Source organism: Mustela erminea, chromosome 17 (genome assembly GCF_009829155.1).
Source record: "Mustela erminea isolate mMusErm1 chromosome 17, mMusErm1.Pri, whole genome shotgun sequence".
NCBI classification, from domain to species: domain Eukaryota; kingdom Metazoa; phylum Chordata; class Mammalia; order Carnivora; family Mustelidae; genus Mustela; species Mustela erminea.
Window position 1 is genome coordinate 44,637,672 of NC_045630.1, and position 23,880 is coordinate 44,661,551.

At 55.2% G+C, this 23,880-nt stretch overlaps 1 protein-coding gene across 22 annotated transcripts in view; it reads right to left on the bottom strand.

Annotated features, from left to right (window-relative positions):
- Window positions 1–23,880, bottom strand: part of PLEKHA6 (pleckstrin homology domain containing A6) — a 139,328-nt gene that overhangs the window by 20,734 nt on the left and 94,714 nt on the right. For 13 of the 22 annotated variants that reach the window (XM_032317667.1, XM_032317670.1, XM_032317666.1 and 10 more), the window contains 10 exons: window positions 21,050–21,130; window positions 20,285–20,399; window positions 15,532–15,636; window positions 14,780–14,852; window positions 12,056–12,156; window positions 8,469–8,671; window positions 6,439–6,921; window positions 4,662–5,184; window positions 4,090–4,176; window positions 2,970–3,023 (listed from right to left, as the gene is read on the bottom strand). In XM_032317667.1, coding sequence (XP_032173558.1) covers window positions 2,970–3,023; window positions 4,090–4,176; window positions 4,662–5,184; window positions 6,439–6,921; window positions 8,469–8,671; window positions 12,056–12,156; window positions 14,780–14,852; window positions 15,532–15,636; window positions 20,285–20,399; window positions 21,050–21,130 — 1,825 coding nt within the window. The other 9 variants (XM_032317669.1, XM_032317664.1, XM_032317679.1 and 6 more) reach the window with 7 other exon arrangements.

The window sequence follows — 23,880 nt, forward strand, 5'->3', positions numbered from 1 at the left end:
TTTAGGCAGCAACCCAAAGGCGGCCTTGCTTCTATGCGCTGGGGACAGGGCGAGGGGCACCCAGCCACCTCCATCGGGAAACGCTTTCCTAGGATCTGATCTCTCTACCTTTTTAACCCACTTGGGAGTTTTTTTTTTCAATGACATCAAGTGTCATTTAAAAGGATTTCCAAAGAGCAGTTGTAGTAGGAGGTTGAGTCTTCGTGAAATAGTTCATGGTCAACAGGACATCAGCCCCATTTTCTGGAAGGATCTGAACTCAAGTCAGTCTGTTTTCTTGGAGTCACATGTGTTTGAGGCCAGGTTTATTGTGCACGGGGCATGCACGTGCAATGGGTGTGGGATTGTATATGGTGTGTGTATACGTGTGTGTGTGTGTGTGTGTGTGTGTGTGTGTGTGGTGTCTGTGTAGGACCTGCTAACACACCAGGCTTTGAGAGGGCAAAGGAGGCCCAGGCTTTGCTTGGACACCCACAGACCTCACGGCTCACCCAACCACTGGATCTCCAGTACTAAAGGAGGGAAGCAAGAATGTTCTCACCCTGGCCTGCTCCCATTCACACTGGGGCTTTGAGGATCTCTCAGCCCACAAGGGCTTTGTCTCTAGGATTCCTCTGTGCCACCTTCTGTCTATCCAAAATGTCAAATTTTGTGGGAAACCACCCAGCGCAGGGCCTCCTACATCATAAAGGTGCTCAAGTAATATTCTAAATTGAGTATCAGAAGGAAAAGAATAAAATTGCTGCCCCCTGACAGAGCGCTAGAACATATGCTCTTACGTGACCCTCTAGCAGCTCTGAGAGGTGGGCAAGGCAGGTTCTACAATGTCCAGTTCATGAGTGAGAAAACAAAGGCCCAGAGAGATGAAGCGACATTTTGAAGTTTTTAAAAAAAAAAGGGGGGGGCATAACAAAAACTACTGTAAATGGCAGAGCTGGGACTAGAAGGTCTGACTCCACGATCTGGACTCTTATTTTTGTTTGTTTGTTTGTTTGTTTTGTAAGTAGGCTCCAGACCCAGCAGGGAGCCCAACACAGGGCTTGAACTCATGACCCCGAGATCAAGACCTGAGCTGAAATCAAGAGTCAGAGGCTTAACCAAATGAGCCAACCAGGTGCCCCTGGACTCTTATCAGATAAAACTCCCTTTTAAGATTATTATCTTTTGGGGCGCCTGGGTGGCTCAGTGGGTTAAAGCCTCGGCCTTCAACTCGGGTCATGGTCTCGGGGTCCTGGGATAGGGAGCCGGCTTCCCTTCCTCTCTCTATGCCTGCCCCTCTGCCTGCTTGTGATCTCTGTCTGTCAAATAAATAAATAAAATCTTTAAAAAAAAAAAAAAGATTATTATCTTTTATCTAGAGGAGGTCCTCTGAAAGGTTATTTTTGAAGGTCCCAGCCTAAGGGCCCAGGCTGTCCATGAGGGCAGAAGCCCCTGGAGGACCCAGCTGTGGCACTGGATGCTGGCACAGCCAGGCACTGTAGGTGGGCCACAGACAGGACAGCCCGCCCAGGAGCCCCGAGGCCACTCAGTCCTGCTCCTCCCTCCTCTGGGCACTGAAGCACCTGCTTCCTGCTGGGGCCAGCCCACACAGCCCACTGCCGGACTGGGTTGGCAGCCTGAGACTCATCCTCACGTGGACTGGAATACTCGTGCTGTGGACACCACCTGCTGCTTCTGGAACCAGAATGCAAGGTCTGAGGGCGATCCCACCAAGGCACAGAGGCCTGTGAGATGACAGGTAATGTGGCATATGACTTGTGTCTAGAACCTCCAATGGTTACACCAATAGCCTCTGATTTCAAGTTTAAGGTTCCTTCTGCAACTTTAAGAGCATAAAACTATCCTTCATATATCAGACATCCCCTCACCTATAGACTGGGTCAGAAGCTCAGAGTCACATTCCAAGCTCCTCCATTCACTAGCTGTGTGTCCTTGGCATGTTACTTAACCTCTCTGTTTCTTTGGTGTTACTGGTTCTAGAAGGGCGATAACAACAGTACCCACCTTGCAGTGCTGCTATACAGATTAAGTACTTCAGGGTGGCTAAGGAACCCAGAACAGCATGGGGCGCAGAGAAAGCACCCAGTGGTGGTGACGGCTACTACTACTATGGCCACGACTCTACTGTCATTTTTACCATCTCCAGCCGTTTCTATGGGGCCACGCTGGGGATGCCCAGGTCCCCTGTGATTTGTAGCAATGCCCAGCATCCTGACCCCCGCAGCGTGTCTCAATGCAGGGAGCGTCAGAGCCCCTCAGCCTCCTAGGGCAAGGCAGCCAATGGTTAGAACCTGGAGCAGGGTCTCCGCCGCCAGTCACTCCCATCTACGGGAACACTCGCAGACCCTTCCAGATGAGACGAAGTTGCCTGCATTCCCTCTGTCTACCACGCGGAATTCTCCAGGAGAGCGCAAGCCCCGTATGCAAAGAAACTTGGCAGGGGAGCTAACAAATATATGGGTTATTTGAATTTAAAAAACCATCCTAGAGCAAGTCTTTTAGTTCTCCGTTTATAAACTGTGGAGTTGAACAACAACCTGTGAACTAGGATAGATAATTTCCCAAATTCAGGGGGCACGGAACCCCTTGCATTTTAGGCCCAGCCTGGCTGCTCACCTCCCCCACCCCTCCCCCATCTCCGCCACTCTTGCCAGCAGAGATGCAAATTCCCGCCTTCCCGCAACCCCACCCCCACCCCTGCCAGTTCCATCTGGCCTGAACGAAGAGGAGGTGGCATTAATTATTCATGCGGTCATGTCCTACTCTCCTTTCCCCAGGAAACTCTCAGCGGCCCTAAAGGGCTTTGAGGAGAAGGGGTGTGAAGGCGCAAAACCAAAATATAAGCCACTTTGTTGTCTCCTGGTGTTGCCAACAAAGGTTGTCAATGGAGGGGCGGGGAGGAGGTGGTGGGGAGCAGGGAGACAGACGGGAGGGCAGGGGAATGGCGAGGGGGCACCAGCTCTGCCTACCTGCTGATCCAAATACTCTAGGTTTCTTTGCAACTGAAGGTCTAAAAGTTCATCCTACCCGGAGCCCAACAGCAACACAAACAAACAGGAACAAGACAACAGAAAACAATAAAGAGGAAGCAAAGCAGTTAAGAGTTAGCTGGGGGACAAGGTCAAAAAGAGGCCTGTCTGCCCTTGAGTTCTGGGGAAGGGAAGGGATGAGGCTGGGGCAGGCACCAAGTTGCCTACTAGATGCCCAGCGAGAGGAGGGACTCCCTGGGGCCCCAGCTGCGGGCTCCTGGTCTCCCTGGCCCTCCCATGGGAGAGGGCAGCACCACCAAAACCATCTAGTCAGCCCTCCCTAGCAGCTCCTGAGTTTTCCAGAAAAATCCATTGTCTCTAGATGGGTACTGAGCTGTGTGTCAGGGCTAGAGTTTGGGCAGAGAAGGATCAAGGGGAAGGAAGGGAGGGGCACTGTCCATGCCTACAGGGGCTCCTCCACCGCGGCCTCCTGGGGCTCTGCAGGGATAGGCGGCAGCAACAGGCCTTTGGGGACAAGGACTCAGCCTGTTGGTTCCAGTGCCCCGCTACCGCACCCCACATCCCAGGTGCAGCTCTCCAGAGGGAGATAGAAACTCTCTGGAGAACAAATTCCCAGGAAAGACAAGTAGAAAGCAAGGAAAAAAGGAGGAAAAGACATAATATGGAAAAATTTTTCTTCCTTAATCCCACCACTTGTCTTTTTCCCCATAAGCAGCACTCCAGGCAAGGGTAGACTTAGAGAAAATGCCTGTTATTGGACACTCAGGTCTGACTTTTCTTCCTAGGCCATAACCCAAGCCCCCCGACCAGGCCCTCCATGTGCTGGGCAGGAGGCTGTTGCGGGGTCGAGAGGACCAGGACATCACATGCCTCCAGATCCTGTCCCTTCTCCTCTACCTGGTGTCCCAGAGATGGGGTAACTTGGCCTCAAACTCTGGATTCGGGCCAGAGTTGTGGCTGGGAGGGAAGAGGTATCCAGAGGCTGCTAGAAACCAGGAGGGCCAGGCACCAGGCACAGAGGATCCCTGTGGCTGTCCCAGTTTGGCCCCGCCCTGGGAGGAGAGGTTCTGCAGGGAGTGGACCAGAGGAGAGGACGTACCATCTTATCGTGGACCGTGGGGGATGGTGGGTAGTTGTAGGGGAACAGTCCTGCAGGGACTGGCCGCCTGTCTCCCAGGTAATCATACTGGAAGAGAAAGGGAATTGGAGAGGTGAGGGGGCCTGGCTGGGACACAGACTTCCCCAACAACTGAAGTTCAAGGTCAGGGATGTTTGTATCCTGTCCCAGAGCAGATGCCAAATTAAAATGGACAGCAGTTATCCACTGCAACATCCTTGCGTTGACCTGTCTGGTCCTCGAGATTTGCAAAGACAGAACCCTGTCTGCCCAGGATCAGGGTTCTGGGAGTGACCTGGGGATGGGCACCAACAGCAATGCTCCTACTCAGGGGTCAAAGTGAATCCCCCGAAGCAGCTCTCCCATGGACAGACCCGCAGGGCCAGTGGCTCCCCTGGGCATCATCGTGGCTCCTGCCAACAGTGTGTGTCCCCATGGGACACAGTGACCCCGAGTCCCAGATGCCCTCACACCTCTGCCTCTCCTCTGCAGACAGTAAGAGGCTTCTGGAGGATCTCAGGGGACGAGGAAGGGAGGGCAGGCTGGTGGCTCACCTTGGGCGAGCTGATGGATCGCCTCATCACGTAGGCAGCAGGGTCGGCATAGATGTCCTCGCTGCGAGGTGGCAGGCGCTCAAAGCGGGCACTGGGTGAGCGGACGGGGGAGTAAATGCGGGCACGGCTGTAGGAGCCCTGGCTGGGCGAGCGGGGCACAGAGTGGGAGCGGGGCTGCAAGGACAGGCGGCGCAGGGAGCTGGAGGCGGCGTCCAGCTCGTCGTAATAGATGGGCTGCCGGGAGGGGGAGGGGCCGGGGAGCCAGACGGTGCCATCCTGCCGCCCGTAGCCCGGGGGCTCCTTCCACTCCCGCAGCTGGAAGGCAGGGCCACCTCCGTTCCGGAAGGAGTGGCGCTTGTCCTCCAGAGCCCAGGGTGGGCTGATCCGATCATAGGCCGGCATGGAACAGATGCTGTCCGGCCGCACCCCTGGTGGGTAGTACTGGTAATCGTCGGGGTACTGGGTGGAGTAGGGGCTGTAATACTCAGGGACCCTGCGGGACACGGGGTAGAACCTAGAGGGACTGGGAGAGAGAGAGGACATTGTGAGGAAGCCAAACAAAATGAATGCAACCCCACCCACCCTGCTGTGCCCCAGGCGCACCTCCAGGTCCTCCAGCCCAGAGCAGGGTGTGAGCAGGTGAATGGTGCCCACCCCCCCACGCCTGACCCTGGGAGCCACAGAGGCAGCCACTCCCTGGGCGCTGAGCCTGGCTTCCGGGGGTGCAGGGAAAGCTCCCTCAAACCTTCCTCCCTCAACCAGCTACCCGAGGCTGGGACTTTCACATTCAGAGTTTCCATCTTGGTCTTTTTAAAACGAAATAGCCCTGGGGAGAAACTTTAAGCCTTATTCGCTGACTCTCTCCCAGCATGAACCATGTATCAGATCTTTTCCAGAGCCATAAACAGCAGAAAGAGCAGAAAGAAGGAGAGTATACTGGGCACTGGGGAGGGCGACAGAGGAGGGACAAAAGGGCAGCTTCCCGGTTTGATGTTCTCATTAAGGAAGGGACTAGTAGGTTCCTGGGGCTCATCCCAAGTGAGGCGCTCTCCCTGGGGCCAGCCAGGTGTCCCAGGCAGTGGAGCAGCAGTGGGGAGCAGCCTTCCTGTGGCCGGCTGTCACCTGCGTGCGGGGAGATGCCCACCCCCGCGGGGAAGGAGCAGCAGCCCTGCTTGCCCCGCCGTATGCTACTGGCCGGAAAATGTCTTCCAATATTGAAAGCCAATCACCGGACAAAGGAGCAAATTGGTCCAGAGGGCAGAACTAGGATTGGTGAGGGGCAACACATATAAAGACTTTCAAATAATTAGAACTGTTCAAAACGGGGCTGAGTTGGCTTGGCAGCCATAGAGGCTCATGGTGGCAGAGATACTCAGTGGCACCAAGGGTGTCGTAAGAGGGCAGGATGCACGGATGGCTCTCGGATTGCACAGCTTGAAGTCTCCTCCCTTTGGGTGCCTGCCCGCCCTCTGGGCACCCTGCCTCCTTGCAGAGAGGCCCTGGGAGCTCTGGCCCTGTCTCTGAAGAAAGCAGACAGGGCAGGAGCTGGGCGGGGGTCCCAGTCGACAACTAGAGCCTTGGGGCCGGGGAGGATTTGGATGCGCTAGGAATCCTGGGCAGGAGGGTCTACTTGATGTCCCAACTCAGCCCGGCTTCCAAAAGATTTCTGGCAGGGAATGCTGTGCATGTCACCCCTCCCCAGCTCCGCCCCCCCAGGCCCCAACCCCTAGCCCTAACATCACCCTGGCTCCACGTCCGGCACCCCACCGGGACTCACCTCCTAAGGTCGTCAGGCGGGGGCACCCCTCGGCGCAGGTTCACCCACTGCTGAAGCTGGTTCATGGAGCTCTTGCGCTGGGCGATTTTGTCGGGGTCAGTCCGTGGGGGGAAGCTCCGCTGGTGTCCCCCACTCTCTGAATCCTGCGGCGGGAAAGCTGTGCTCCCGGGCCGGCTCGGGGAGCTATACTGCCAGCCGTTGGGCTGGGCAGACCGGTCTCCTCCCCCTGGGACCCTCGGGCCCTCGGGGTAAGGGCTGCCAGGCTCCGAGGCTGGTTCTGGTCCGGCTTGGATGCCATTGGCCTTCACCAGAGGCTCGCTCTTGACTTCGGGCCTCTCGGGCTTCCTCTCGGCTTTCTCACAGCCCCGGCCATCACCCTCCCCTCGAGTCTTGGCCTCGGGCTCCGGCTTGGGGAGGCTGTTGTGGGATGGCTGGTGGTGGTGTTTGCTAGGTGGGATGTTCTCGGAGTCTGGCTTCTCGTGGCTGCAGGACACCAAGGGAGATGTTGTAAATGACCCCAGGCCAGTGCGGAGCTGGGCAAGGGGTGGTCGACTGGGAAGGAAAAAGGAGTGGAGAAGGGAGGGCAGGAAGGCAGCAATGGAAGAGGGATTCCGAGAATGACCATTTTGTTTCCTATATGCCCCCCAGTTGGCCTTCTCACTCCGGCCTGGGCAATCACTATAAAACATAGTCCAAGCTTGCCTGTGCACAGTTTGCTCGTTTCACCCTCCAGATCACCTCCACGGGTCACTCTCTGCTCCCTCCCGCTGACCTGCACTGAATCCAGCCTTCGGAAGCTGCGGCCAACCCTGACCTCCCCCAGACGTGGTCTCCTCGGCCATCTGTCTCGGCGCCAGCCCCCAAGCTCCATACACACTCTACCAAAGCTTCGTCACAGTGACTGTCCTTGACGTTGGCTTGTTACGGAGCTTGTTACCGGTCAGCCCTGTGTCCTACACAAGTTCCTTAACGTCAGCGAGCCTCGGGCTCCTTGCTGGCAGGAGGGGTGGACCAGTCCCTCCCCCCATAGGACTGTGAGATCAAACGTGACAGGCGCCAAAGCTGTCGCCTCAAACATCTTCGGCACAGAAGCACGCTGGCTCCCGGCTCCAGAACAAGCTTCCTCCAGGACTGATTGTCAGAACGTGAGCTCCACGAGGCAGGAGCGCATAGACTCGGCTTCCCTTGTTTTCCTAGCACCCGATTCGGTGCCTGACACATACCTACTTACAGTAAATATTTATGGACCGAACGAGCGAACTTCTGGAAGTGCGCCCCCCCGCTGATGTGAAGATGGAGTCTCGTGACGCGTTCCCTGCCACTTCCCAAATCCAACATATTCAAGCATCCTTGTTGCGACACTGCCTGGTAAACACTTCTCAGACCCCAAAATAGACTTGGAATCTGTCTATACTGTAAAACCTCCTTCTTCTGGATCCCTGTTAACATCTACCTCAAGATTCCACAGGCTGAGTGAAGACAGGCCCCGAGGCTGCAGTGGGGCGGCGGGTGGGGACAGCGATGGGGCCCGCTGTGGGCTGAGTGTCTGTGGCACGGCCTGGTTTTGCAGCCACACCGTGAGGGATGATTCTAACTGCTGTCTTCGAGCAGAGAAAATCCAGGTTGAGAGAGGCTGAATAACTCACATTGAGGTCACAGTGTGGGCAAGGGGCTAAGTGGGGATTTGAACGCAAGTCCACCCTCCTCCAGAAGTCATGGGCTTAATGCACACAGCCAAGACTAAACGAGCGAAGGACCCTGGTCTTTGGCTCCTGGCCAGGCCATGAGGGAACCTGACTTCTCTCTTGGCCTCCACCAGCCCAGAGAGAAGAGGAAGAGCCAGTCAGGGGAAGAGAGACTCCAGGCCCGGAAATCCCGAAGCCAGGTCCCCTGTTGGGAGCAAGGAGCAGTTTATATGTCCTCAGAGGTTCAAGCCAGCACGCTGGGCTCAGGAGTCAGACACTGGGGTGCTTCCTCACTCTTATTTCTCTGGCACTCCCCCCACCCAGGCCCAGGGCCCTGGAACTCACCTGTGACGCACAGCTTGGGGCACCGACTTCTGGGCTGGGGGGATCTGCACCCGGGCAGCCTCCCCCATGGCCTGGATCCAGGCCTCCTGCTCCTCGGAGCTCTCGGCGCTGAAGAAGTAGGTGCGGACCCCGGCGTGCTCAGCCTGTGGGGAGAGGCAGTGCGTGGGACCAGCCCCGGCCTCATCCACCCAGCACGTAGTCACCTGTAGGGAGAAGACAGCCATATCCACAGGACAGGTGGTCAGGCAGGCTATTTCCTTGACCTGCAGCTCTTCCCCTGCCCACCCCTCCCCCGGAGCTCAGGAGCAGGGTGAGGAGGACAGCCCCCAGCTGGGCCAAGGGCTCCAGCTAGCATACAGACAAGCTCTCTGGACCCAGCCATCCAATAGCCAGGTAAGCTCACCTGCCCTACCAGAGATGATTATAAACAGGAAGGACAATTACCACGCCCACTCTCCCATCAAATTCCATCTTTGATTTGAAGGGCAATTATTACCCGATGTCTGGGACAGATGACCCCCACCCTGCCCCCGAGCATAAGCCAGTCTTGGCTCTGGCTTCACGTCTGAGGAGCTAGTACTGTCTCTCCTGGGCAGAGAGACAGCCAGGTCTCCGTCTCCCTGGGCGTGCAAGGGGCATGCACTGACGGTTGGAGCACGCTACCTAGTCGGTGGCCGCGGGCAGGTGCGGCAGGCGGGAACCCAGAAGAGAGCTCCTGTCCAGAGGAGGGGTCCTCACGCAGTCAGAAGGAGGAGAAGCAGAGAACAGGTCAACCAGACACCAGAGGGGGAGACAGAAGATGATGTGGCAGGAATATTGAGGAGCAGAGGGAAGTGGGGAGTGAGTCAGGCTACCCCCTTCTACTCGTTTTCACGCTGCCACCCGGATGGGACAAGGGTGGGGAGTGGAGAGCTTGCCCCAAGACAACTGGGGCTGCTGGCCGAGAGGATTCCAGGCATCCCAGTGCTGATCCTAGCTCGGTCCCCATCCAGCTCTGCAGCTGCGTTTGACTTGGGTTTTTGTTCTGGCCTGAAGTGATGCATCTGTCTATGGGGAAGGATCTTCCTGGTAAAGCTCGAAGTTCTCAGGCCACAAGGGAAAATGCTCCAGAGCTGAATTCTTTCTGGGACCTTGGCGTACTCTCCCGGTGAGACCTTCCATCTCCCAGGAAAAGCTGGTAGCCTGGTTTACCCCACTCAACATGAGAAATCCAAGTGATTAACAGTCTCAGATGTGAACCTCCCTTTGGTCTCTGACTCCGTGGGTGTGAAATCATGGGTCTCTCAGGGTGGGAAGGAGAGAAGATAGGGCTCTCCTGGTCAAGCCCCAGGGCTCTCCTAAGCAGCAGTGTCAAATCCCCACCCTCCAAATGCTTTCCTGGCTGGACCCTCACTCCTCTGTACCACCTGTCCCAGACACACGATTCCTATCTGACGGGAGTTGTTACCCAATAACATGTCCTACTTCCTCTGGCTCCTGCCCAATCCCACCCTCCAGCAGGGGGCCCCGCTTGTGCGCAGACGATGGGAGATGCTTCCAGCCAGCGAAGCTGTAAGGAGGCATCTGGGGGTTGAAACTGCACAAGGATACAGAGGGGAGGGGCCCTGGCGAGCTCTGGTGTGGAGGACACCGGGTTGTTGTAGAGAAGAGAGAGATAGAGTTGGACCTGGTGGGCATGACCTGGGGCTGGTACCAGTGGGCAGCAAGTGAATTAATTTGCTAGTGTCTTGTGCGTGCAGAGCTCTGCTCTGGGCACCAATCACAGGAAAACAGACATGCTCTCTGCACTTGAAGAGCTCACGGTCAAGCTAGAGGACAAAGCATGCCCACAGGGAAACAAGGACAGAGCAAAGGCACAGGAGCAAATGCTTGCAACAGGGAAAGGCGGGGGGCCTAGGAAAAGACAGAGCAGTGAATGGGCAGCCGGAGGGGACAGTGGCCTGGCACCATGAAAGCGAGGAAGGTACCCCAGTGCAGTGAAGTCCACCGAGCCCCCACGGGGCTGGGTTAGGAAGAGGTTAAGTCTTTCTGCAGCAGGCTGGGCAGGGCTAGTGCCCAGCTCATTATTCGCCATCCAAGACTTTCACTTGGTGGCCGCAACAGGACAAGCCTCCCATCTGTCTCCACTCCCCACCCTTCCCTGGGGAAGGGCCATTGAATAGCCACAATTGGAACCCTTTGTGGGCCACTGAACTTGGCCCTCAGAGTTGGGTTTTAAAGAGGCAGTGAACTCCTTGGGGGAAGGGGAAGGAGGAGAGGGGCGGCTGTGTGCAGAGAGCTGGGGCTGATGGCAGACGTGTGTGCGTGTGTGTGTGCGTGCGTGCGTGTCAGTCACTCGGGACGCCTGGTGCTGGCACAGCTCCGAGCTGCAGTGTGGCTGTGTCTGTGCACAGGTCTGGAGGGGAGGGTGAGACCGGCTGTTGGGCTGTGTGGGGGTGTGTGTGTGAATGTGTACAGTAGGGCTGTCTGTTGTTGGTTAAACAACCTGTTTCTTCTTCCCCGGCGGGATCTCCGCTCCCTGGAGCTAGAGTTTTATTAATTGTTCATTTGTGTTCACACCTCTGGCGGACAGGACCCCAGGAAACTCGGAACTAATCACATACCAAAGAAGGCCCTCCTTGTTCCCTAGAGCAGCCCCTGTGCACGCTGCCCTCCTGTCTTCCACGATCGGGTGACTGGAGTCGGAAGCACAGAAAGGGGCAGAGTCTCTGAGGTCCTGCAGGCTCGGATACTGACCAGGCGTTACCTGCAGTTTCTATCATCATCCCACACCACAGCTCTGAGTTCTCAGGGACTTGGACAGCCCTTCTCAGCTAGGGGAGGGAGGGCTTTCTGCTAAGAAAATGCATAGCTGGTATCCTAATTTTATATTTGGAAATGAAAAGGAGACTCTGGTCTTTGCATCATAAAATACAAAAAGGGCACAGGATTTTTATTGTTTTTAGTGGGTCATGAATTTTTAAATGTGGAAAAACACCAGCTTGCGACGAGCCAGTTGCCAGCCCATCTCTGATGGGTGGGTCCCCTGGGGGGGTTCCCAGGGAATGACACAGAGCGGGTGGGTGAGGCCCATCTTCTCGGGCTCCTGTTCTCCCAAACTACGGTCTGCGTGAGGTTCGTCTTTCTCTACTGTCATCAAACTCAACTCCTAATTTTCTCTAGAGATTGAAATTTGTGTAGGTTTGACTGGGGGTCTAGTTCCCTGGGCCCAATGTAGCTCCCTACACTGCTGTCTAGAAGGGAGGTCAGAACGCCACCAGCCCACAGCCCCTATCCCTGCTGCTGGGCCATCGTGCAGAGGGTTCATGGGTTCAGGACGTAAGTACTTCTCCCCCAGGAAAAACTGCGGCACCACTGAAAACCATCTCTCTCAGCCCAGCCTGAGGGGACCCACCCAGCTAACTCCCGAGATAAGAGGAGGTGGTCTGGATAGAGCTGGGACTGACTCCGGGGGCCACGGCCTTCTCCCTCCTACTACCACTGGGGACTCCTTGGGGAGGGGGCTCAGGATTCTTCTCCATTCATTCATGCCCTCGAAGAGCAGGCCTCCCTTCCGCACCTGGCCTGGGAGAGGAAAGCCAACTGACCTTAAATGTGTGTTTTCGGCTGATGTTGTCCGACGGCTGCACAGCGGCCACCCGGAAGCTCAGGAGGGGGATGCTACCCAGGATGCTCTCCTCCTTCTCATCTGTCGGGGACACAGAGGCCCAGGTGATACGCGTGTGCCTGCTGAGTGCACGTGCGCAGGGAGAGGGCAGGCGTCTATTGTCCCTATGACAATGGCGATAACCCTAACCCTAACCCTAATCGCAATAGGCACGTGTGGCTCATCAGGCATTCCGGTCCGCCAGCCACCAGCACACAGGCTGTACTCTGCACAACACGGAGAGGCACAGTCCCTGCAGATGGGGAGCCTGGCTTGCAGACACCGTCCCAGAGCCTGGGACTATAGCAGTGGCTGGGAGAGAAGAGCCACCTGCCCTCAGGGAGCTTCCCTTCTGGGATACAGGTAAGCAAAAAAGCAGCAGCTACTGTGATGGAGGGTTTGCCGTCCTTCGGGTACTGTTCTAAGTTAGATGTCTTAATGGGTTTAACCCTACCCACGATTACCACGATTACCCCCATTTTACAGGAAAGGAGGTGGAGGCACAGAGAGGTTAGGTAATTTGTCCAGCATTACTGGAGTAGAGTGCTGGGTTGGTCTTCAGACCCAAGAAGTCTGACTCCCAAGCAAACACTCTTTTTTTTTTTTTTTTTTTTTAACTCCACCCAGACCAGGGGCTCAAACTCACAACCCCAAGATCAAGCTCCTGCTCTACTGACTGAGCCAGCCAGGTGCCCCTCCCCAGTAAGCCTTCCGAGCCACTGTCTCATCTATAGAGCCTCCCCAAGCAAGACGATTCCAGGAGGGGCACACGTAACGGGACGATAATGGGATCGGGCATGGCATCGGGCATGGCAGAGCAGACAGTCCCACCTTCCGCTCTGGCTCCTCTGGGTAACTGTTTCTAAGGTTCTCCCAGGCACCCAGCAGCTTCCTCTGTCCTCTCCTGACAGAGGTCTGCCTTCCCCTTCATGGCCCCCCATGTCTCCACAAGCAGACACACCCCTGCAGAGCCCCTCAGCCCTCTGGTCCCCACATAGGCTAAAAAATAGGCTTCTCTGTAATTCATCCTGGATCTCCAAGGAGCCCAATGGATGAGCTCGTCAGCTGGAGCCACAGATGGGTGGGGGTGCTCTGTGGAATGGGGGGGCAACTCCCCAGTTCCCTGGGATAGCTCTTTGCTTCCAAGGGTGGAAACGCTGGAAAACTCTCCTTTAGGCATCAGAAGGAGTTTCGGGGACTATAAAGTCATGAGTACCCCTTCTCCCCTCCCTCATCACATGAGAGACTTGGCTTAAGGTCCAGCTTCCTCTGCAGAGTCAGCGTGGCACCAGAGGAAGGCCGAAGCCCAAGGATCAGGAGGAGCCTGGGGCCGCGGACCCAGGGCTTCCTTAGGAAAGTGGAGGCTGCCGTCCTCTGGAGGCGGTGGCCTTCTGCCAGGTAGTGTCCCGGCCAATGCTTACAGGGTCTCTTGAGAGCATCTCCCAGTGGATGGTGGCCCCCATCACGGTGCCCTTTGAGTTCACAACTTTTCAGTCTCTCCCCTCAGGCCAGTCCCAGAGTCTCTCCCCTGCAGAGATCCTGGCTTTCCGTCAGCTTCATTCAGACTCTGGCTCCAACCAGCCCTGGGTCCCAGAGGCCCAGCACCAGGGGCCAGGCCCTGGCAGATTCTTCTCCCCTAGTCTTGGCGTTTTTCCTGTGGCTGGATCCTGTCTCTGCAGCCCCTTCCTGATTTCTCTTTTTGGGGTTCAGGTGGTATCGACTCAAGGCTCAGGGACAGCAGCATTCTGGAGGGGTCACTGGGTACAACCTTTGTGAAAGTTAATGATTTACTGCCTTGCCCCTAGGAGGCGCAAAGAAGTCGGGGCTCTGCCATGCCCAGGGCATGGGGGAAAGGGAACAGGCTCTCCCACTACAAAACCCTTGCACCCTTCTCTTCCTGTGGCCCCACACCAGTGTGACAGGGCCGTCCCTGTCCTCGTCCCTCTCTAGCTCCCTCGGGATCTCCTTGACACAACACTGCTGTACGATTTTAAAAATAACTTCCTAGAGGCTGCCTCACCAAAGTTATTAGGTATCTCTCTCTTTTTTGAGAGGCTTGAGAGTGAGTGCTGGCGTGCGCACAGCAGGTGGACACTGGGGTGTATTCATTTACTCAACACTGATTGAGCACCTACTATGTGCCATGTGCTGTTTTAGGCACTGTGGCCATCACAGTGAACAAAACCGAGATTTCTGCCTTCATAGATCGGCTCACATGCTCCAGGGAGACAGGAGGAAGATCAGCACACAAGCTCCGATTGGTAGGTCACCGGCTAGTAGTGACTGGGGGCCTTCCTCCACTTCCTCCTTTTCCTAGCCCATCCCCACCCTTCACCCTCAATCTCATGACTGTGCTGTGTGCCTACTGTGTCCTCCAGCAGCACCTGGAACTCTGCCTGAAACCTGGAGGGTGCCTGGTAAATACTGTTGAATGTCAAGTGAGTGAGTGACCATGTGAGCAAGCAGGCTCTGTCTTTATCCCACGGTCACGCCCCATGGGTGCTGGAGGCTATGGGACAGGTTTGCACCACGGTCCCCACCTCCACCCCAGTGACTGACCAACATCCACCTGAAGCAGAGCCTGGGGATCTGGCAGAACAAGGAAGAGTGGTGGGCCCTGCCTTCCTGTGGCCCCAGCCAGCCCCAGGAGAAGAGGCAAGCTCACCTTTATAGTAGAAGAGGCAGCGATCCACCAGGACGAACCAGCGCTTGTTCCACTGCTTAACCCCGGAGCTGGCCTGTGGGATGCGAGAGGACAGAGGGGAGGGACTGTGAGCTGGGCATGGGAGGGGGGATGCAGGGGGAGGAGCTTGGCACCAATTACAAGGCCATCCTGCCTCTGGCCGCGGCTCTGCCGCTAACAAGTGCAGCCAAACCCCTTGAGACCTCAGACGCAGGAAAGTGACATTAGATCATTGTCTGCAACCTTCCAGTTCTGTCATCTCAGGCCTCAGCGTCTCTCCCGGGGAAGAAAGAAGGGGTGAGAGGTGAGCCAGAATGAGAGGGCAGAGGGTTGGCAGGGAGGGTGGGGAGGTCAAACTGGGAAGAATTAGTGGACCCCGGGACCAAGAACACCCCTCTTCCTTCACAGCAAGAGGGACCTCCTGAGAACGAGCCAGTGGGTTGTTCTGACAGGGTTGGCGACCCAGCATATTTCTGTCATGCCGTCTGCCCCTTAGGAGACTTGGCTGGGTTCCCAAATGTGACACTAATTTTTCTGTGTGATTTTGGGAAGATACTCAACTTCTCTGAGTCTTTATAGAATTAGGAGATTCATTCACAGAGATATATCCAATATCAAAAATAGGACACAGGAGGACGTATCAAAACGTGCAAAGGACCATTATTGCAACTATAGAGGAATCGGAGTGAGAGAAAGTGGAGGTCCTGGTGGGCGGACGGCGGAGGAGGCCTCACCTGTTTGAAGAGCCAGCCTGCCTTGGTGACGGGAGCAGAGAGATTACGCTTCATGGAGTGTGAGCGCTTCCCAAAGGCGATGGCCTTGCGGGACGTTCGGGTGGCCTGGGGAGGCAGACAGAGAAACCGGCCTGCTTTCTTCTCTCCCCATCTCTGCTCTGTCTGCAGCGGGAGCTACCCTTGCTGGGAGCTGCGGCTCTCTCCACGCCTCGGGGGTCCTCACCCTAAGAGGACCAACTCAAGGGCACAGCTTTCCAATTCTTTGACTCTTTTTCTTACTACTAAAACGGGGCTCAAAAGAACCATCTGACCTGTCTCACAGCGGTATGGATTTTGTTGTTATTGTTGTTTTAAGGAGAAAATAAGAATTCTCGTTTCACTCCTGGGCTATCTCTCTTCAACGGTCTGGAAGCTGGTCTTCCACCATTCAGCCCTTCTCATCACTGTCAACTTCTAGAACATTCCTTCAGAGTCATAGGATTCTGATCTCAATCATCCTCTTCACTCTAAATCTGGCCATCCCTGTGGCCTTGCCCTTGATGATGACCGATCCAGTGCCCTAACCTCATAGTACCGTGATAGCCTCAGTTCCAAAACCATTCACCACTACCCTGTCACTTATTCCCACGGCTGCACCTTCGACCTGACGCCCATGACCCTTCGCCACTAACATCTTCAATTCCGGGATTCCAATTTCCTGACGCCATCCCCTCCTCTGGGCTTTCTCACTCCATTACTCAACACCACCAGCCAGTCCCTGAGCTCCTCAGTCCTTCCCTTTCCTTCTGGACCTGTCAGCCATGACGTCCTGGTTGTAGTCATTTCCCTACGAAGCCCAGGCTCCACGCTGGGGCAGGTCAGCCACACTCTCAAACACCCCATCCATTGTCACTACTTGCAGCTTCTCTACAACTCAGAATCCCAGAGCCGTCAAATTGTCCCCTTCCTGCACTCACGGCCAGATTATGGTTTATGATTACAGAGCAGCTGGAGGAACAGCACAGAGCCCTCCGGCCCCCCAGCCCCCAACCTCAGCCGGGCCCAGCCCCTTCATGCCGCTCCCTGCCCTCCCCCTCCCCCACGCCCTCCCCACGGTGGACCCTGCTCCGCTCCACGGAGATGAGCCAGGCTCTCAGACATGCTCTTCTTCAATTTCACACCCTTTCACCCAGAAAATTACTGTCCTCACCACTGTCACCTCTTTCTCTCCAATGTCAGAAGAAGAGGTGGCAACCTCCTTTTCAAGGCCAACACGTTCCACCCGCCATTTCCTGAGACTTTGCTCCATGGATAATCTCTTCTCCAATCTGTCTTCAACCTTGCCTTCTCCGCTAGCTGCTTCTCCTGAGCGAACATTCTCAGCTATCTCCATCTTAAAGCATCAGTCTGTCTCTGTCTGTCTGTCTGTCTCTCCCCCTCAGCAGCTCTCCCTCCCTCTCACATGGCCACACCCACTGGACGCCGCACCCCACCCCCAACGGGAGGTGCCCTGAGGCCCTCAGGCAACACCTCCGCTCCTCTCCCTCTCTTCCTCACAGGACTAGGCTCCTGGGAAGAGTCCGGATGTTCGCTCCTCACAGATGACATTGACCTTTCTGTCCTTCCTGAAACTCTCTTTTTGGTTTCTGTGGCAGGATTCTTTCCTCCACCTGCGGCCCCTCCTTCTCAATCTCCACTTGACTCCATTGGTGGACCTCAAACCAAACTTCAAATCTCATTTTTCTACATAGACAACGTATCTCGTCTGTACCCGTTGCCTTGGCTAGCAACAGTATGCTGAAAGTTCTCTAGTCCTTATCTAAGAACTGTCTCCTAGCCTCACCCCGTTTTGTAACTGGCTGTCCAACCAGGACTTAAATGCGTGCAAAACCAAACTCATCTTTTTTCTCGCCAAGCCTGTTCTGTATTTCTTTCTGGGCTACTCCAATCCCCCCAGTTGCCCAAACCCTCCTTCTTCTGCTCCTTGTACGACATTTGCGCGGGCCAGATGAGTCTATGTTCCTAATGGTCCTCGGATCTGTTCTTTCCTCTCAGGCCATCATCTCTTCTTGCTATGTACTATGTATCATGAAGTAGGGTTGCCTTTCTTAAACACAGTGGCATCACAATGCTCTCTTAGCATTTCTTAACTCTCTCTCATCACTTACAAAGGAGTTCCATTCCTTAGCCTGGCACACAAGGGCAGATCTGTAAGATTTGCCAGGCCCATGACCTGCCTTCTGCCCCCCCTATCCGATGAGTCCCTCACTGTGAGGCCAAACTCCTGGTGGTCCTCTCCCACGGACGATAGCGGACGTGGAGAGCCTCATCTCCCTTGTCCTCTGACAAATCCCAACTCATCCTTTAAGCCTAGGGCAGGCCCCCTGACTCCACAAAACCTCCCAGACCTCCTGGCACAGTGAGCTGTCCCTCTACTCTGTCCACTCCTGTGCTCTAAAGCTTGTAACACTGCAAATGGAATAGTTGGCTTTCCAGGTTCTTCTTTAGACTCTAAGTTCTTTGTAGGGAGGAAGTTGAGTCTTTTTTTTTTTTTTTAATTTGTTTATTTATTTATTTGTCAGAGATAGAGAAAGGGCACAGCTGGGGGAGTGGCAGGCAGTGGGAGAAGCAGGCTCCCCTCTGCGAGGAGCTCCAGGCGGGTCTCAAGCCTGGACCCCTGGGATCCTGGCCTGAGCCAAAGGCAGCCGCCCAACCACATGAGCTACCTGGCGTCTCAGAAAGTTGAGTCTTATTCATCTGCTCATCACCAGAGGCCAGCAAAGTATCTGGCTACAATAAGCACTTAGTACATACTTGCAGAAGGAAGGAAAGAAGAAACTGGGCCTTGTCATAAAGCCCACCCCAAACTGGGGAATACGGTGATTTTCTAAACTTTACTAGTAAAAATCCACATATAAAGGCTGAGATTAGGCACCCGAGGAGGTCACCCATCCCCACCAAAAGAATAAGCAACTCCCCAAATCCTTCTCTTCCTCCTCTGTCCGTCATTGGCCACAGCTTCACCTCGGCTCAGCAGCCCGACAGCGGCTCCCGCAGCTCGCCCCTCTGCCATTCTCCTGCCAACCCCTCCAGGCCCTCGCCGCCTTATCTTTCAGCCACAGCCTCCCAGCAACCCTCCACCTTAGGCTAATCCAACCATCTGCCTTCCCTGCTTCCCCAGCCAGGCTGGGAGGAAAACCACACACATCTGTGGACTAGAGCCACTCACTGTCAAGTCTATGACCTCATATGACCCTTCAACACCATCACGCAACCTTTTACATGCCCTGTGTTGACCTCCGCTCCTGTTCTCCAAACCCGGGGCACATTCTCAAGCCCGAGTGCCTCTCCACCCATCCCATTCCCCTCTGCAGAAAACCCTGCCTCCTACTTCCCAGTAGAAGCTGAAGGTGTCAGATGGGAATGTCTTTAACTTCCTAGACCCACACTTCCTAACTTCACAGACCTTTCCTCTGCAGCTCAGGAGGAGGGCTCCTTCCCTATGCGGGCTAACAGCACCTCTGCCAGATTTCTCTGGTCTCCATGGAGATGAGACGCACAGCTGTCCACTTCCTCCTAAACCTGGCTACTGGGCCATTCCCCTCCTGCTCTTGTTCAGAGCAAGAGAAGACCTCTTGCCATCTTGCGTGTCTTCTAGATTCGATCCTCTATCCCTCATTTCCCCCAACAGTCAAGTTTCTTTATAAATATATATTTTTCAATATTTCAAATATTTCAGAAAAGTAGGGAATGAATCACCACCAGGTGTTGGGTTTTTTTTCCCTTGATAAAACATGACAAATAGAGCTGAAACTCCCTTTGAGCCACTCCTCAACCTCATTACCTTTCTTCCTTCCTAGAGGCAACCGCTGACCCAGAACGAGTCTGCCTATTCGTGGTTACGCACTCTACCACCAATTTACCTGTCCATATGTGCTGGTGCACTCGTGAAGGCCGCTTCCCATAAATGCTAGTGCATCTTTCATATTCTGCAACCTGCTTCTTACTCAACAGTACATATTCAAGATTTATCCTTGTTCATACCTACAGCGCTCGTACGATTTAACTTTTGGAGAACGCTCCATTGTATGACCAAACCCCTCCTTACTGTCTAGTTTCTTAGAAGACTAGTCGCTGCTCCTCATTGTCTTTCTGACTCCCCTCTCATCGCCTCTTTAGCCCCTCCGGCTGCCTTCTGCCCCCATCCCTCCACTGGTCAAGGTCTCCAGCGCTAAACCTCAGGGACATACTCAGCCCTTATCTTACTGGACCCCTTCGCCACATTCTTCTCTGGATTACCTCTTCCTCCTGAGGTGCTCATTCCTTTCCAAGCTCTCGAGTGCCATATCCTTTATGAATTATTCCTCTTTTGCTGTCCCCCTCCATCAGCGGTTCTCCATGGGCAGGGAAGGGGGCGGTTTTGTCTCACAGGGGACACTGAACAATGTCTGGAGACACTGGTTGTCATAGGCTGGGTGCTACTGGCATCTGATGGGCCAGGGCCGAGGATACTGCTCGACATCCTACAGTTGAGAGGACAGTCCCACACCACAGAGAACTCTTTGGCTCCAAATGCTGATGGTGCCAAGGTTGAGAGGCCCCGGTCTAGAGATGGGTCTTCTGCAAGGTGCTGGTAGGACCCCTCTTCCCTTCCCACTATCCACTCCTCTCGCATCACCTCGCCTGCTCTGGGGAAGCCTGTGGAGACAGCTGGACGGGCTCTAATGTTTCCTAGGACTCCTGCCTGACACCTGGCCTTGGGAGCTAGACTTACCCGGACGCTGGGCCGCTCGGGGGGGACCTCGGACACCATGTTGTGCTTGGATACGTCACTGTTGGTGATAGCCGGGCGTTTTCCACCTGCTTTATTGGACATGTCCAAGGCCGATCTGATTTCACATTGACCGAAAGAGAAGAAAGAGACTCATCAAAACCCATGAAGAGTGCAGAGGCTCCATCCGGATTCCCCACTGCGCCACCCATGAGATCACCTCAGCTGCTCCCTCTGCTCTTCTGAGGCCACATGCCAGTAATCTTGAAGAGTTTCCTCTTTCTTTCCTGTAAATTTGTTTTAAAAACCTAGACCTTGGGATTCTGGAACTCCTTTTCCTTCTAATTGAAAAGACATAATGGCGCAGTGGGCTATAGGAGTCGTTTAATTATCTTTTTTTTTTTTTTTCCTTTCACGGACTGAGCCAAGATCCACAGAGAGAGGAATTTGCATTTGGCTCTCAGGGTCTATCAGCTTCCTGCAGCACTTCCCTCAAAGGCCCCTGGGTGACAGGGCCACCTCAGACCTGTCTCGCTCCTCCAGCACCACCTGTGGGAGGCACCAGCCTGAGATCTGGGAGAGGGTGGGAAAGGGGGTGAGGGCATCAAGCCTGAAGGCCCTCAGAAGCTCCATTCCTCAGGACCGTGATTAGAGACCAGAAGTCCCTCTGCTCTCCATTCCTCCCTTCCCCTTCTCAACTGCAAAGTGTGGGGGTGGGGCGGCAAGCGGGATGGGAAGGTCAAGCAGCCAGCAGAGGGGCAGACATACGTTTTCAAGTTAAATTTTTTGTTTTCTTCTGGGACCTGGCCAGTCACTGGGTGTAGAAATGTGTTCCGTCTTTCATTGTGGCTGTGGAGGCAAAGAACAGACAAAAGTCGTGTTAAAGATGGAGAAGCCAGAGACACTAACTAAAGGGTGGGCCGGCCCTGGGCAGTGACAGGGAGGGGGTGACCACGTAGGAGATGGCTTCTCTGTCCTCTGTGGGGTCTGGGCAAGGCAGGATGGAGGGCTGGGCGGTAGAAAAAGCAGCTGCAGTGAGGTGGGGGTGGGGAGACCCCTTTTAATAGTCAGTGCTAACTACGGATAGAGACCTCCCGAATAAGCCCCACTTAACCCCCTCAGTGGTCACCTTGGGAGTGTGTACGCGGGTGGGGGCAGGGACCTCTGTCAGCTGAGATGTCCCTGTGCACCAGGTTCTCTCCCAGAACAGCTCCAGCCAGTGCTCCACATAAAAAATTGCTCACTCATTATTTGCTGAAAGAATTCTCCGCATGAGGGGCGCCTGGTCGGCTCAGTCCTTAAGCATCTGCTTTTGGCTCAGGTCATGATCTCAGGGTCCTGGGATCAAACCCCGCCTCGGGCTCTCTGCTCTGCTTCTCCCTCTCCTACTCCCCCTGCTTGTGTTCCCTCTCTCACTGTCTCTCTCTGTCTCTCTGTCAAATAAATAAATAAAATCTTAAAAAAAAAAAAAAAGAATTTTCTTGTGACCTTGGACTCCTTCCGCTCCTGTTTTATGTACCATCTCTTTCTTTAGGTCAAGCCAGAAATCTGGAAGCTCCATTCCTGGGCTTGGGCAGGGACCCACTCACACTCAGGGGCCAGGGTTTCTGCATCTCAGGGGCTGAGATGCTGCTGAGACAGCCGGGCTGGCAGGCAGGGAGGTGCGTGCCGGCTCCACGGTCAGACCCAATTAAGGGCTGCTGGGGCCTGGCTGTGGGGCAGGGTGCGGGGAGGACAGCCTGCCAGGAAGCCGGGTCTGTGCAGACGCGGATGGGGAGCAGAGCCGTGGACGCCCCTTTGGGAAGGCTTGCCGTGCGTGGCTTGCCGTGCGTGGCTCTCCAGCTGGCCGAGTGTCGGCCTAGCTTCCTGGCAACTCTGGGGGGAGACAGGGGAGGAAGGGTAGTAGATAGAACTTGGAGGGGGGCTGGTGCCATGGGCTAAGCCACACATGGCAGCCGTTTGAGATGGATTCTGCAAGCAGGGGAACACTTGGCAAGAATGTTCCAGATTGCAAGCATCTAGCCAGTGGGGGGCGTGGGGCTGGATGAATTTTAAGGTCCTCTTCACCCATTCCTCTTGCAAGATACTGTGAGAGCCCAGGACAGGTTCAGTCCACCTCAAGAAGCAGGCACCTCGACAGAGCATGCTGAGGCCATGCCAAGCTTGGGGGCCCTAACACCAGGCCACTGGAGCACCCCTACGATGAAGACCCAGGGCTGCTTGGCCAGGGGCAGGAGGAAAGACAGCCTGGCTCTGTCCCTTCAGCTCCTTGAGGGAAGTAACATTTTGTTGCAACCCCTCCCCCACCCCAAGAGTCCAGGAATCCCACCCCCGGTGCTGTCTGTTGAAGCTAATGATAACATCAAAGTGTGTTTTTTCAGTTTCCAAACCAGCCCTGTTCAGATCAAATCCAAAGGCCTGTGGCAGGGGCGCTGAGGTGGCTCAGTGGGTTAAAGCCTCTGCCTTAAGCTCAGATCATGGTCCCAGGGTCCTGGGATCGAGCCCTGCGTCGGGCTCTCTGCTTAGCAGGGAGCCTGCTTCCCCCGCCGCCCCCGCCACCTGCCTCTCTGCCTACTTGTGATCTCCGTCAAAAAAATAAAAACAAAATCTTTAAAAACAACAACAACAAAGGTCTGTGGCAGATACAAGCCCCATGGACAGTGGCCACAGTCTATATGGGAATCTGGGTTTGGCAGCTCAGGCTTGCCGGCCAGGACCCTAAATCTGGCCAGCGTCCACCAGGCGTGGGCTGGAACTCCAACACGTTTCTCACCTGCTTCCCCTTCTTCTCCAACTTATTCCCTCCTCCCTCCAACAGGGATACTCTCCTCAACTTAACTGCAGGGGATCTTTGCAAGGAAGGGTAGCTGCTTCTAGTCACCCCCGTCCCTGGCTCTCCCACATTGGGTGTGGGGGGGGGGCGGGTGAGCAGTCTGTGAAAACAAGATCCTCAAGGTGCCAACATCTCTGCTTTTTCCCAGTGGCACACCGCGCCTGCTCGCCACCTCCCACGTCCACCTGCCCCCCCCAGTCCCCTTCTGCTCTACAAGCTCCCTGTGCTAACTGCTAGAACCTTCCCCCGCAGGCGCTGGTATAGACAGACAGACAGACACACACACATACATACACAGACAGAAGCACACACACAGCCTGCTGTCAGCTGGCACAGATCTCTCAAGGTACAGTGAATTTCTGCCTGCCCCAGACTCTCCTACCCAGCAACCCCTACGAATGACGTCCTCTCTCCATCCCGCCGCTACCAATTTCAAAATAGCTTCCCCTTCACAAGCACTGCAATGCAGCAGCCATTGACCTAACTCCTCTTCCTTCTCCAGGTCAGGTCTGGCAGGGCCTTCCCTCCGAAGCCCCCAGACCTGACGAGCTGCCAATGCACCTGCTCACCGAGCTTGGCTCACCATCCACAGGAGAGCTCCCTACCTGACCCGTCGATCAGCCCGAAACTTCAACATCCTTTTGGCAGCTCTGTTTCCTGTTCGGCAGCCTCAGAGGACCTGCCGGCCACCCTGCTCTTACCATCCCTCTGAGAAGTAAGTCCTCCGGTCCCCGGGGCCAAGCTCGGGGCACTCGGCAGGCTCCAG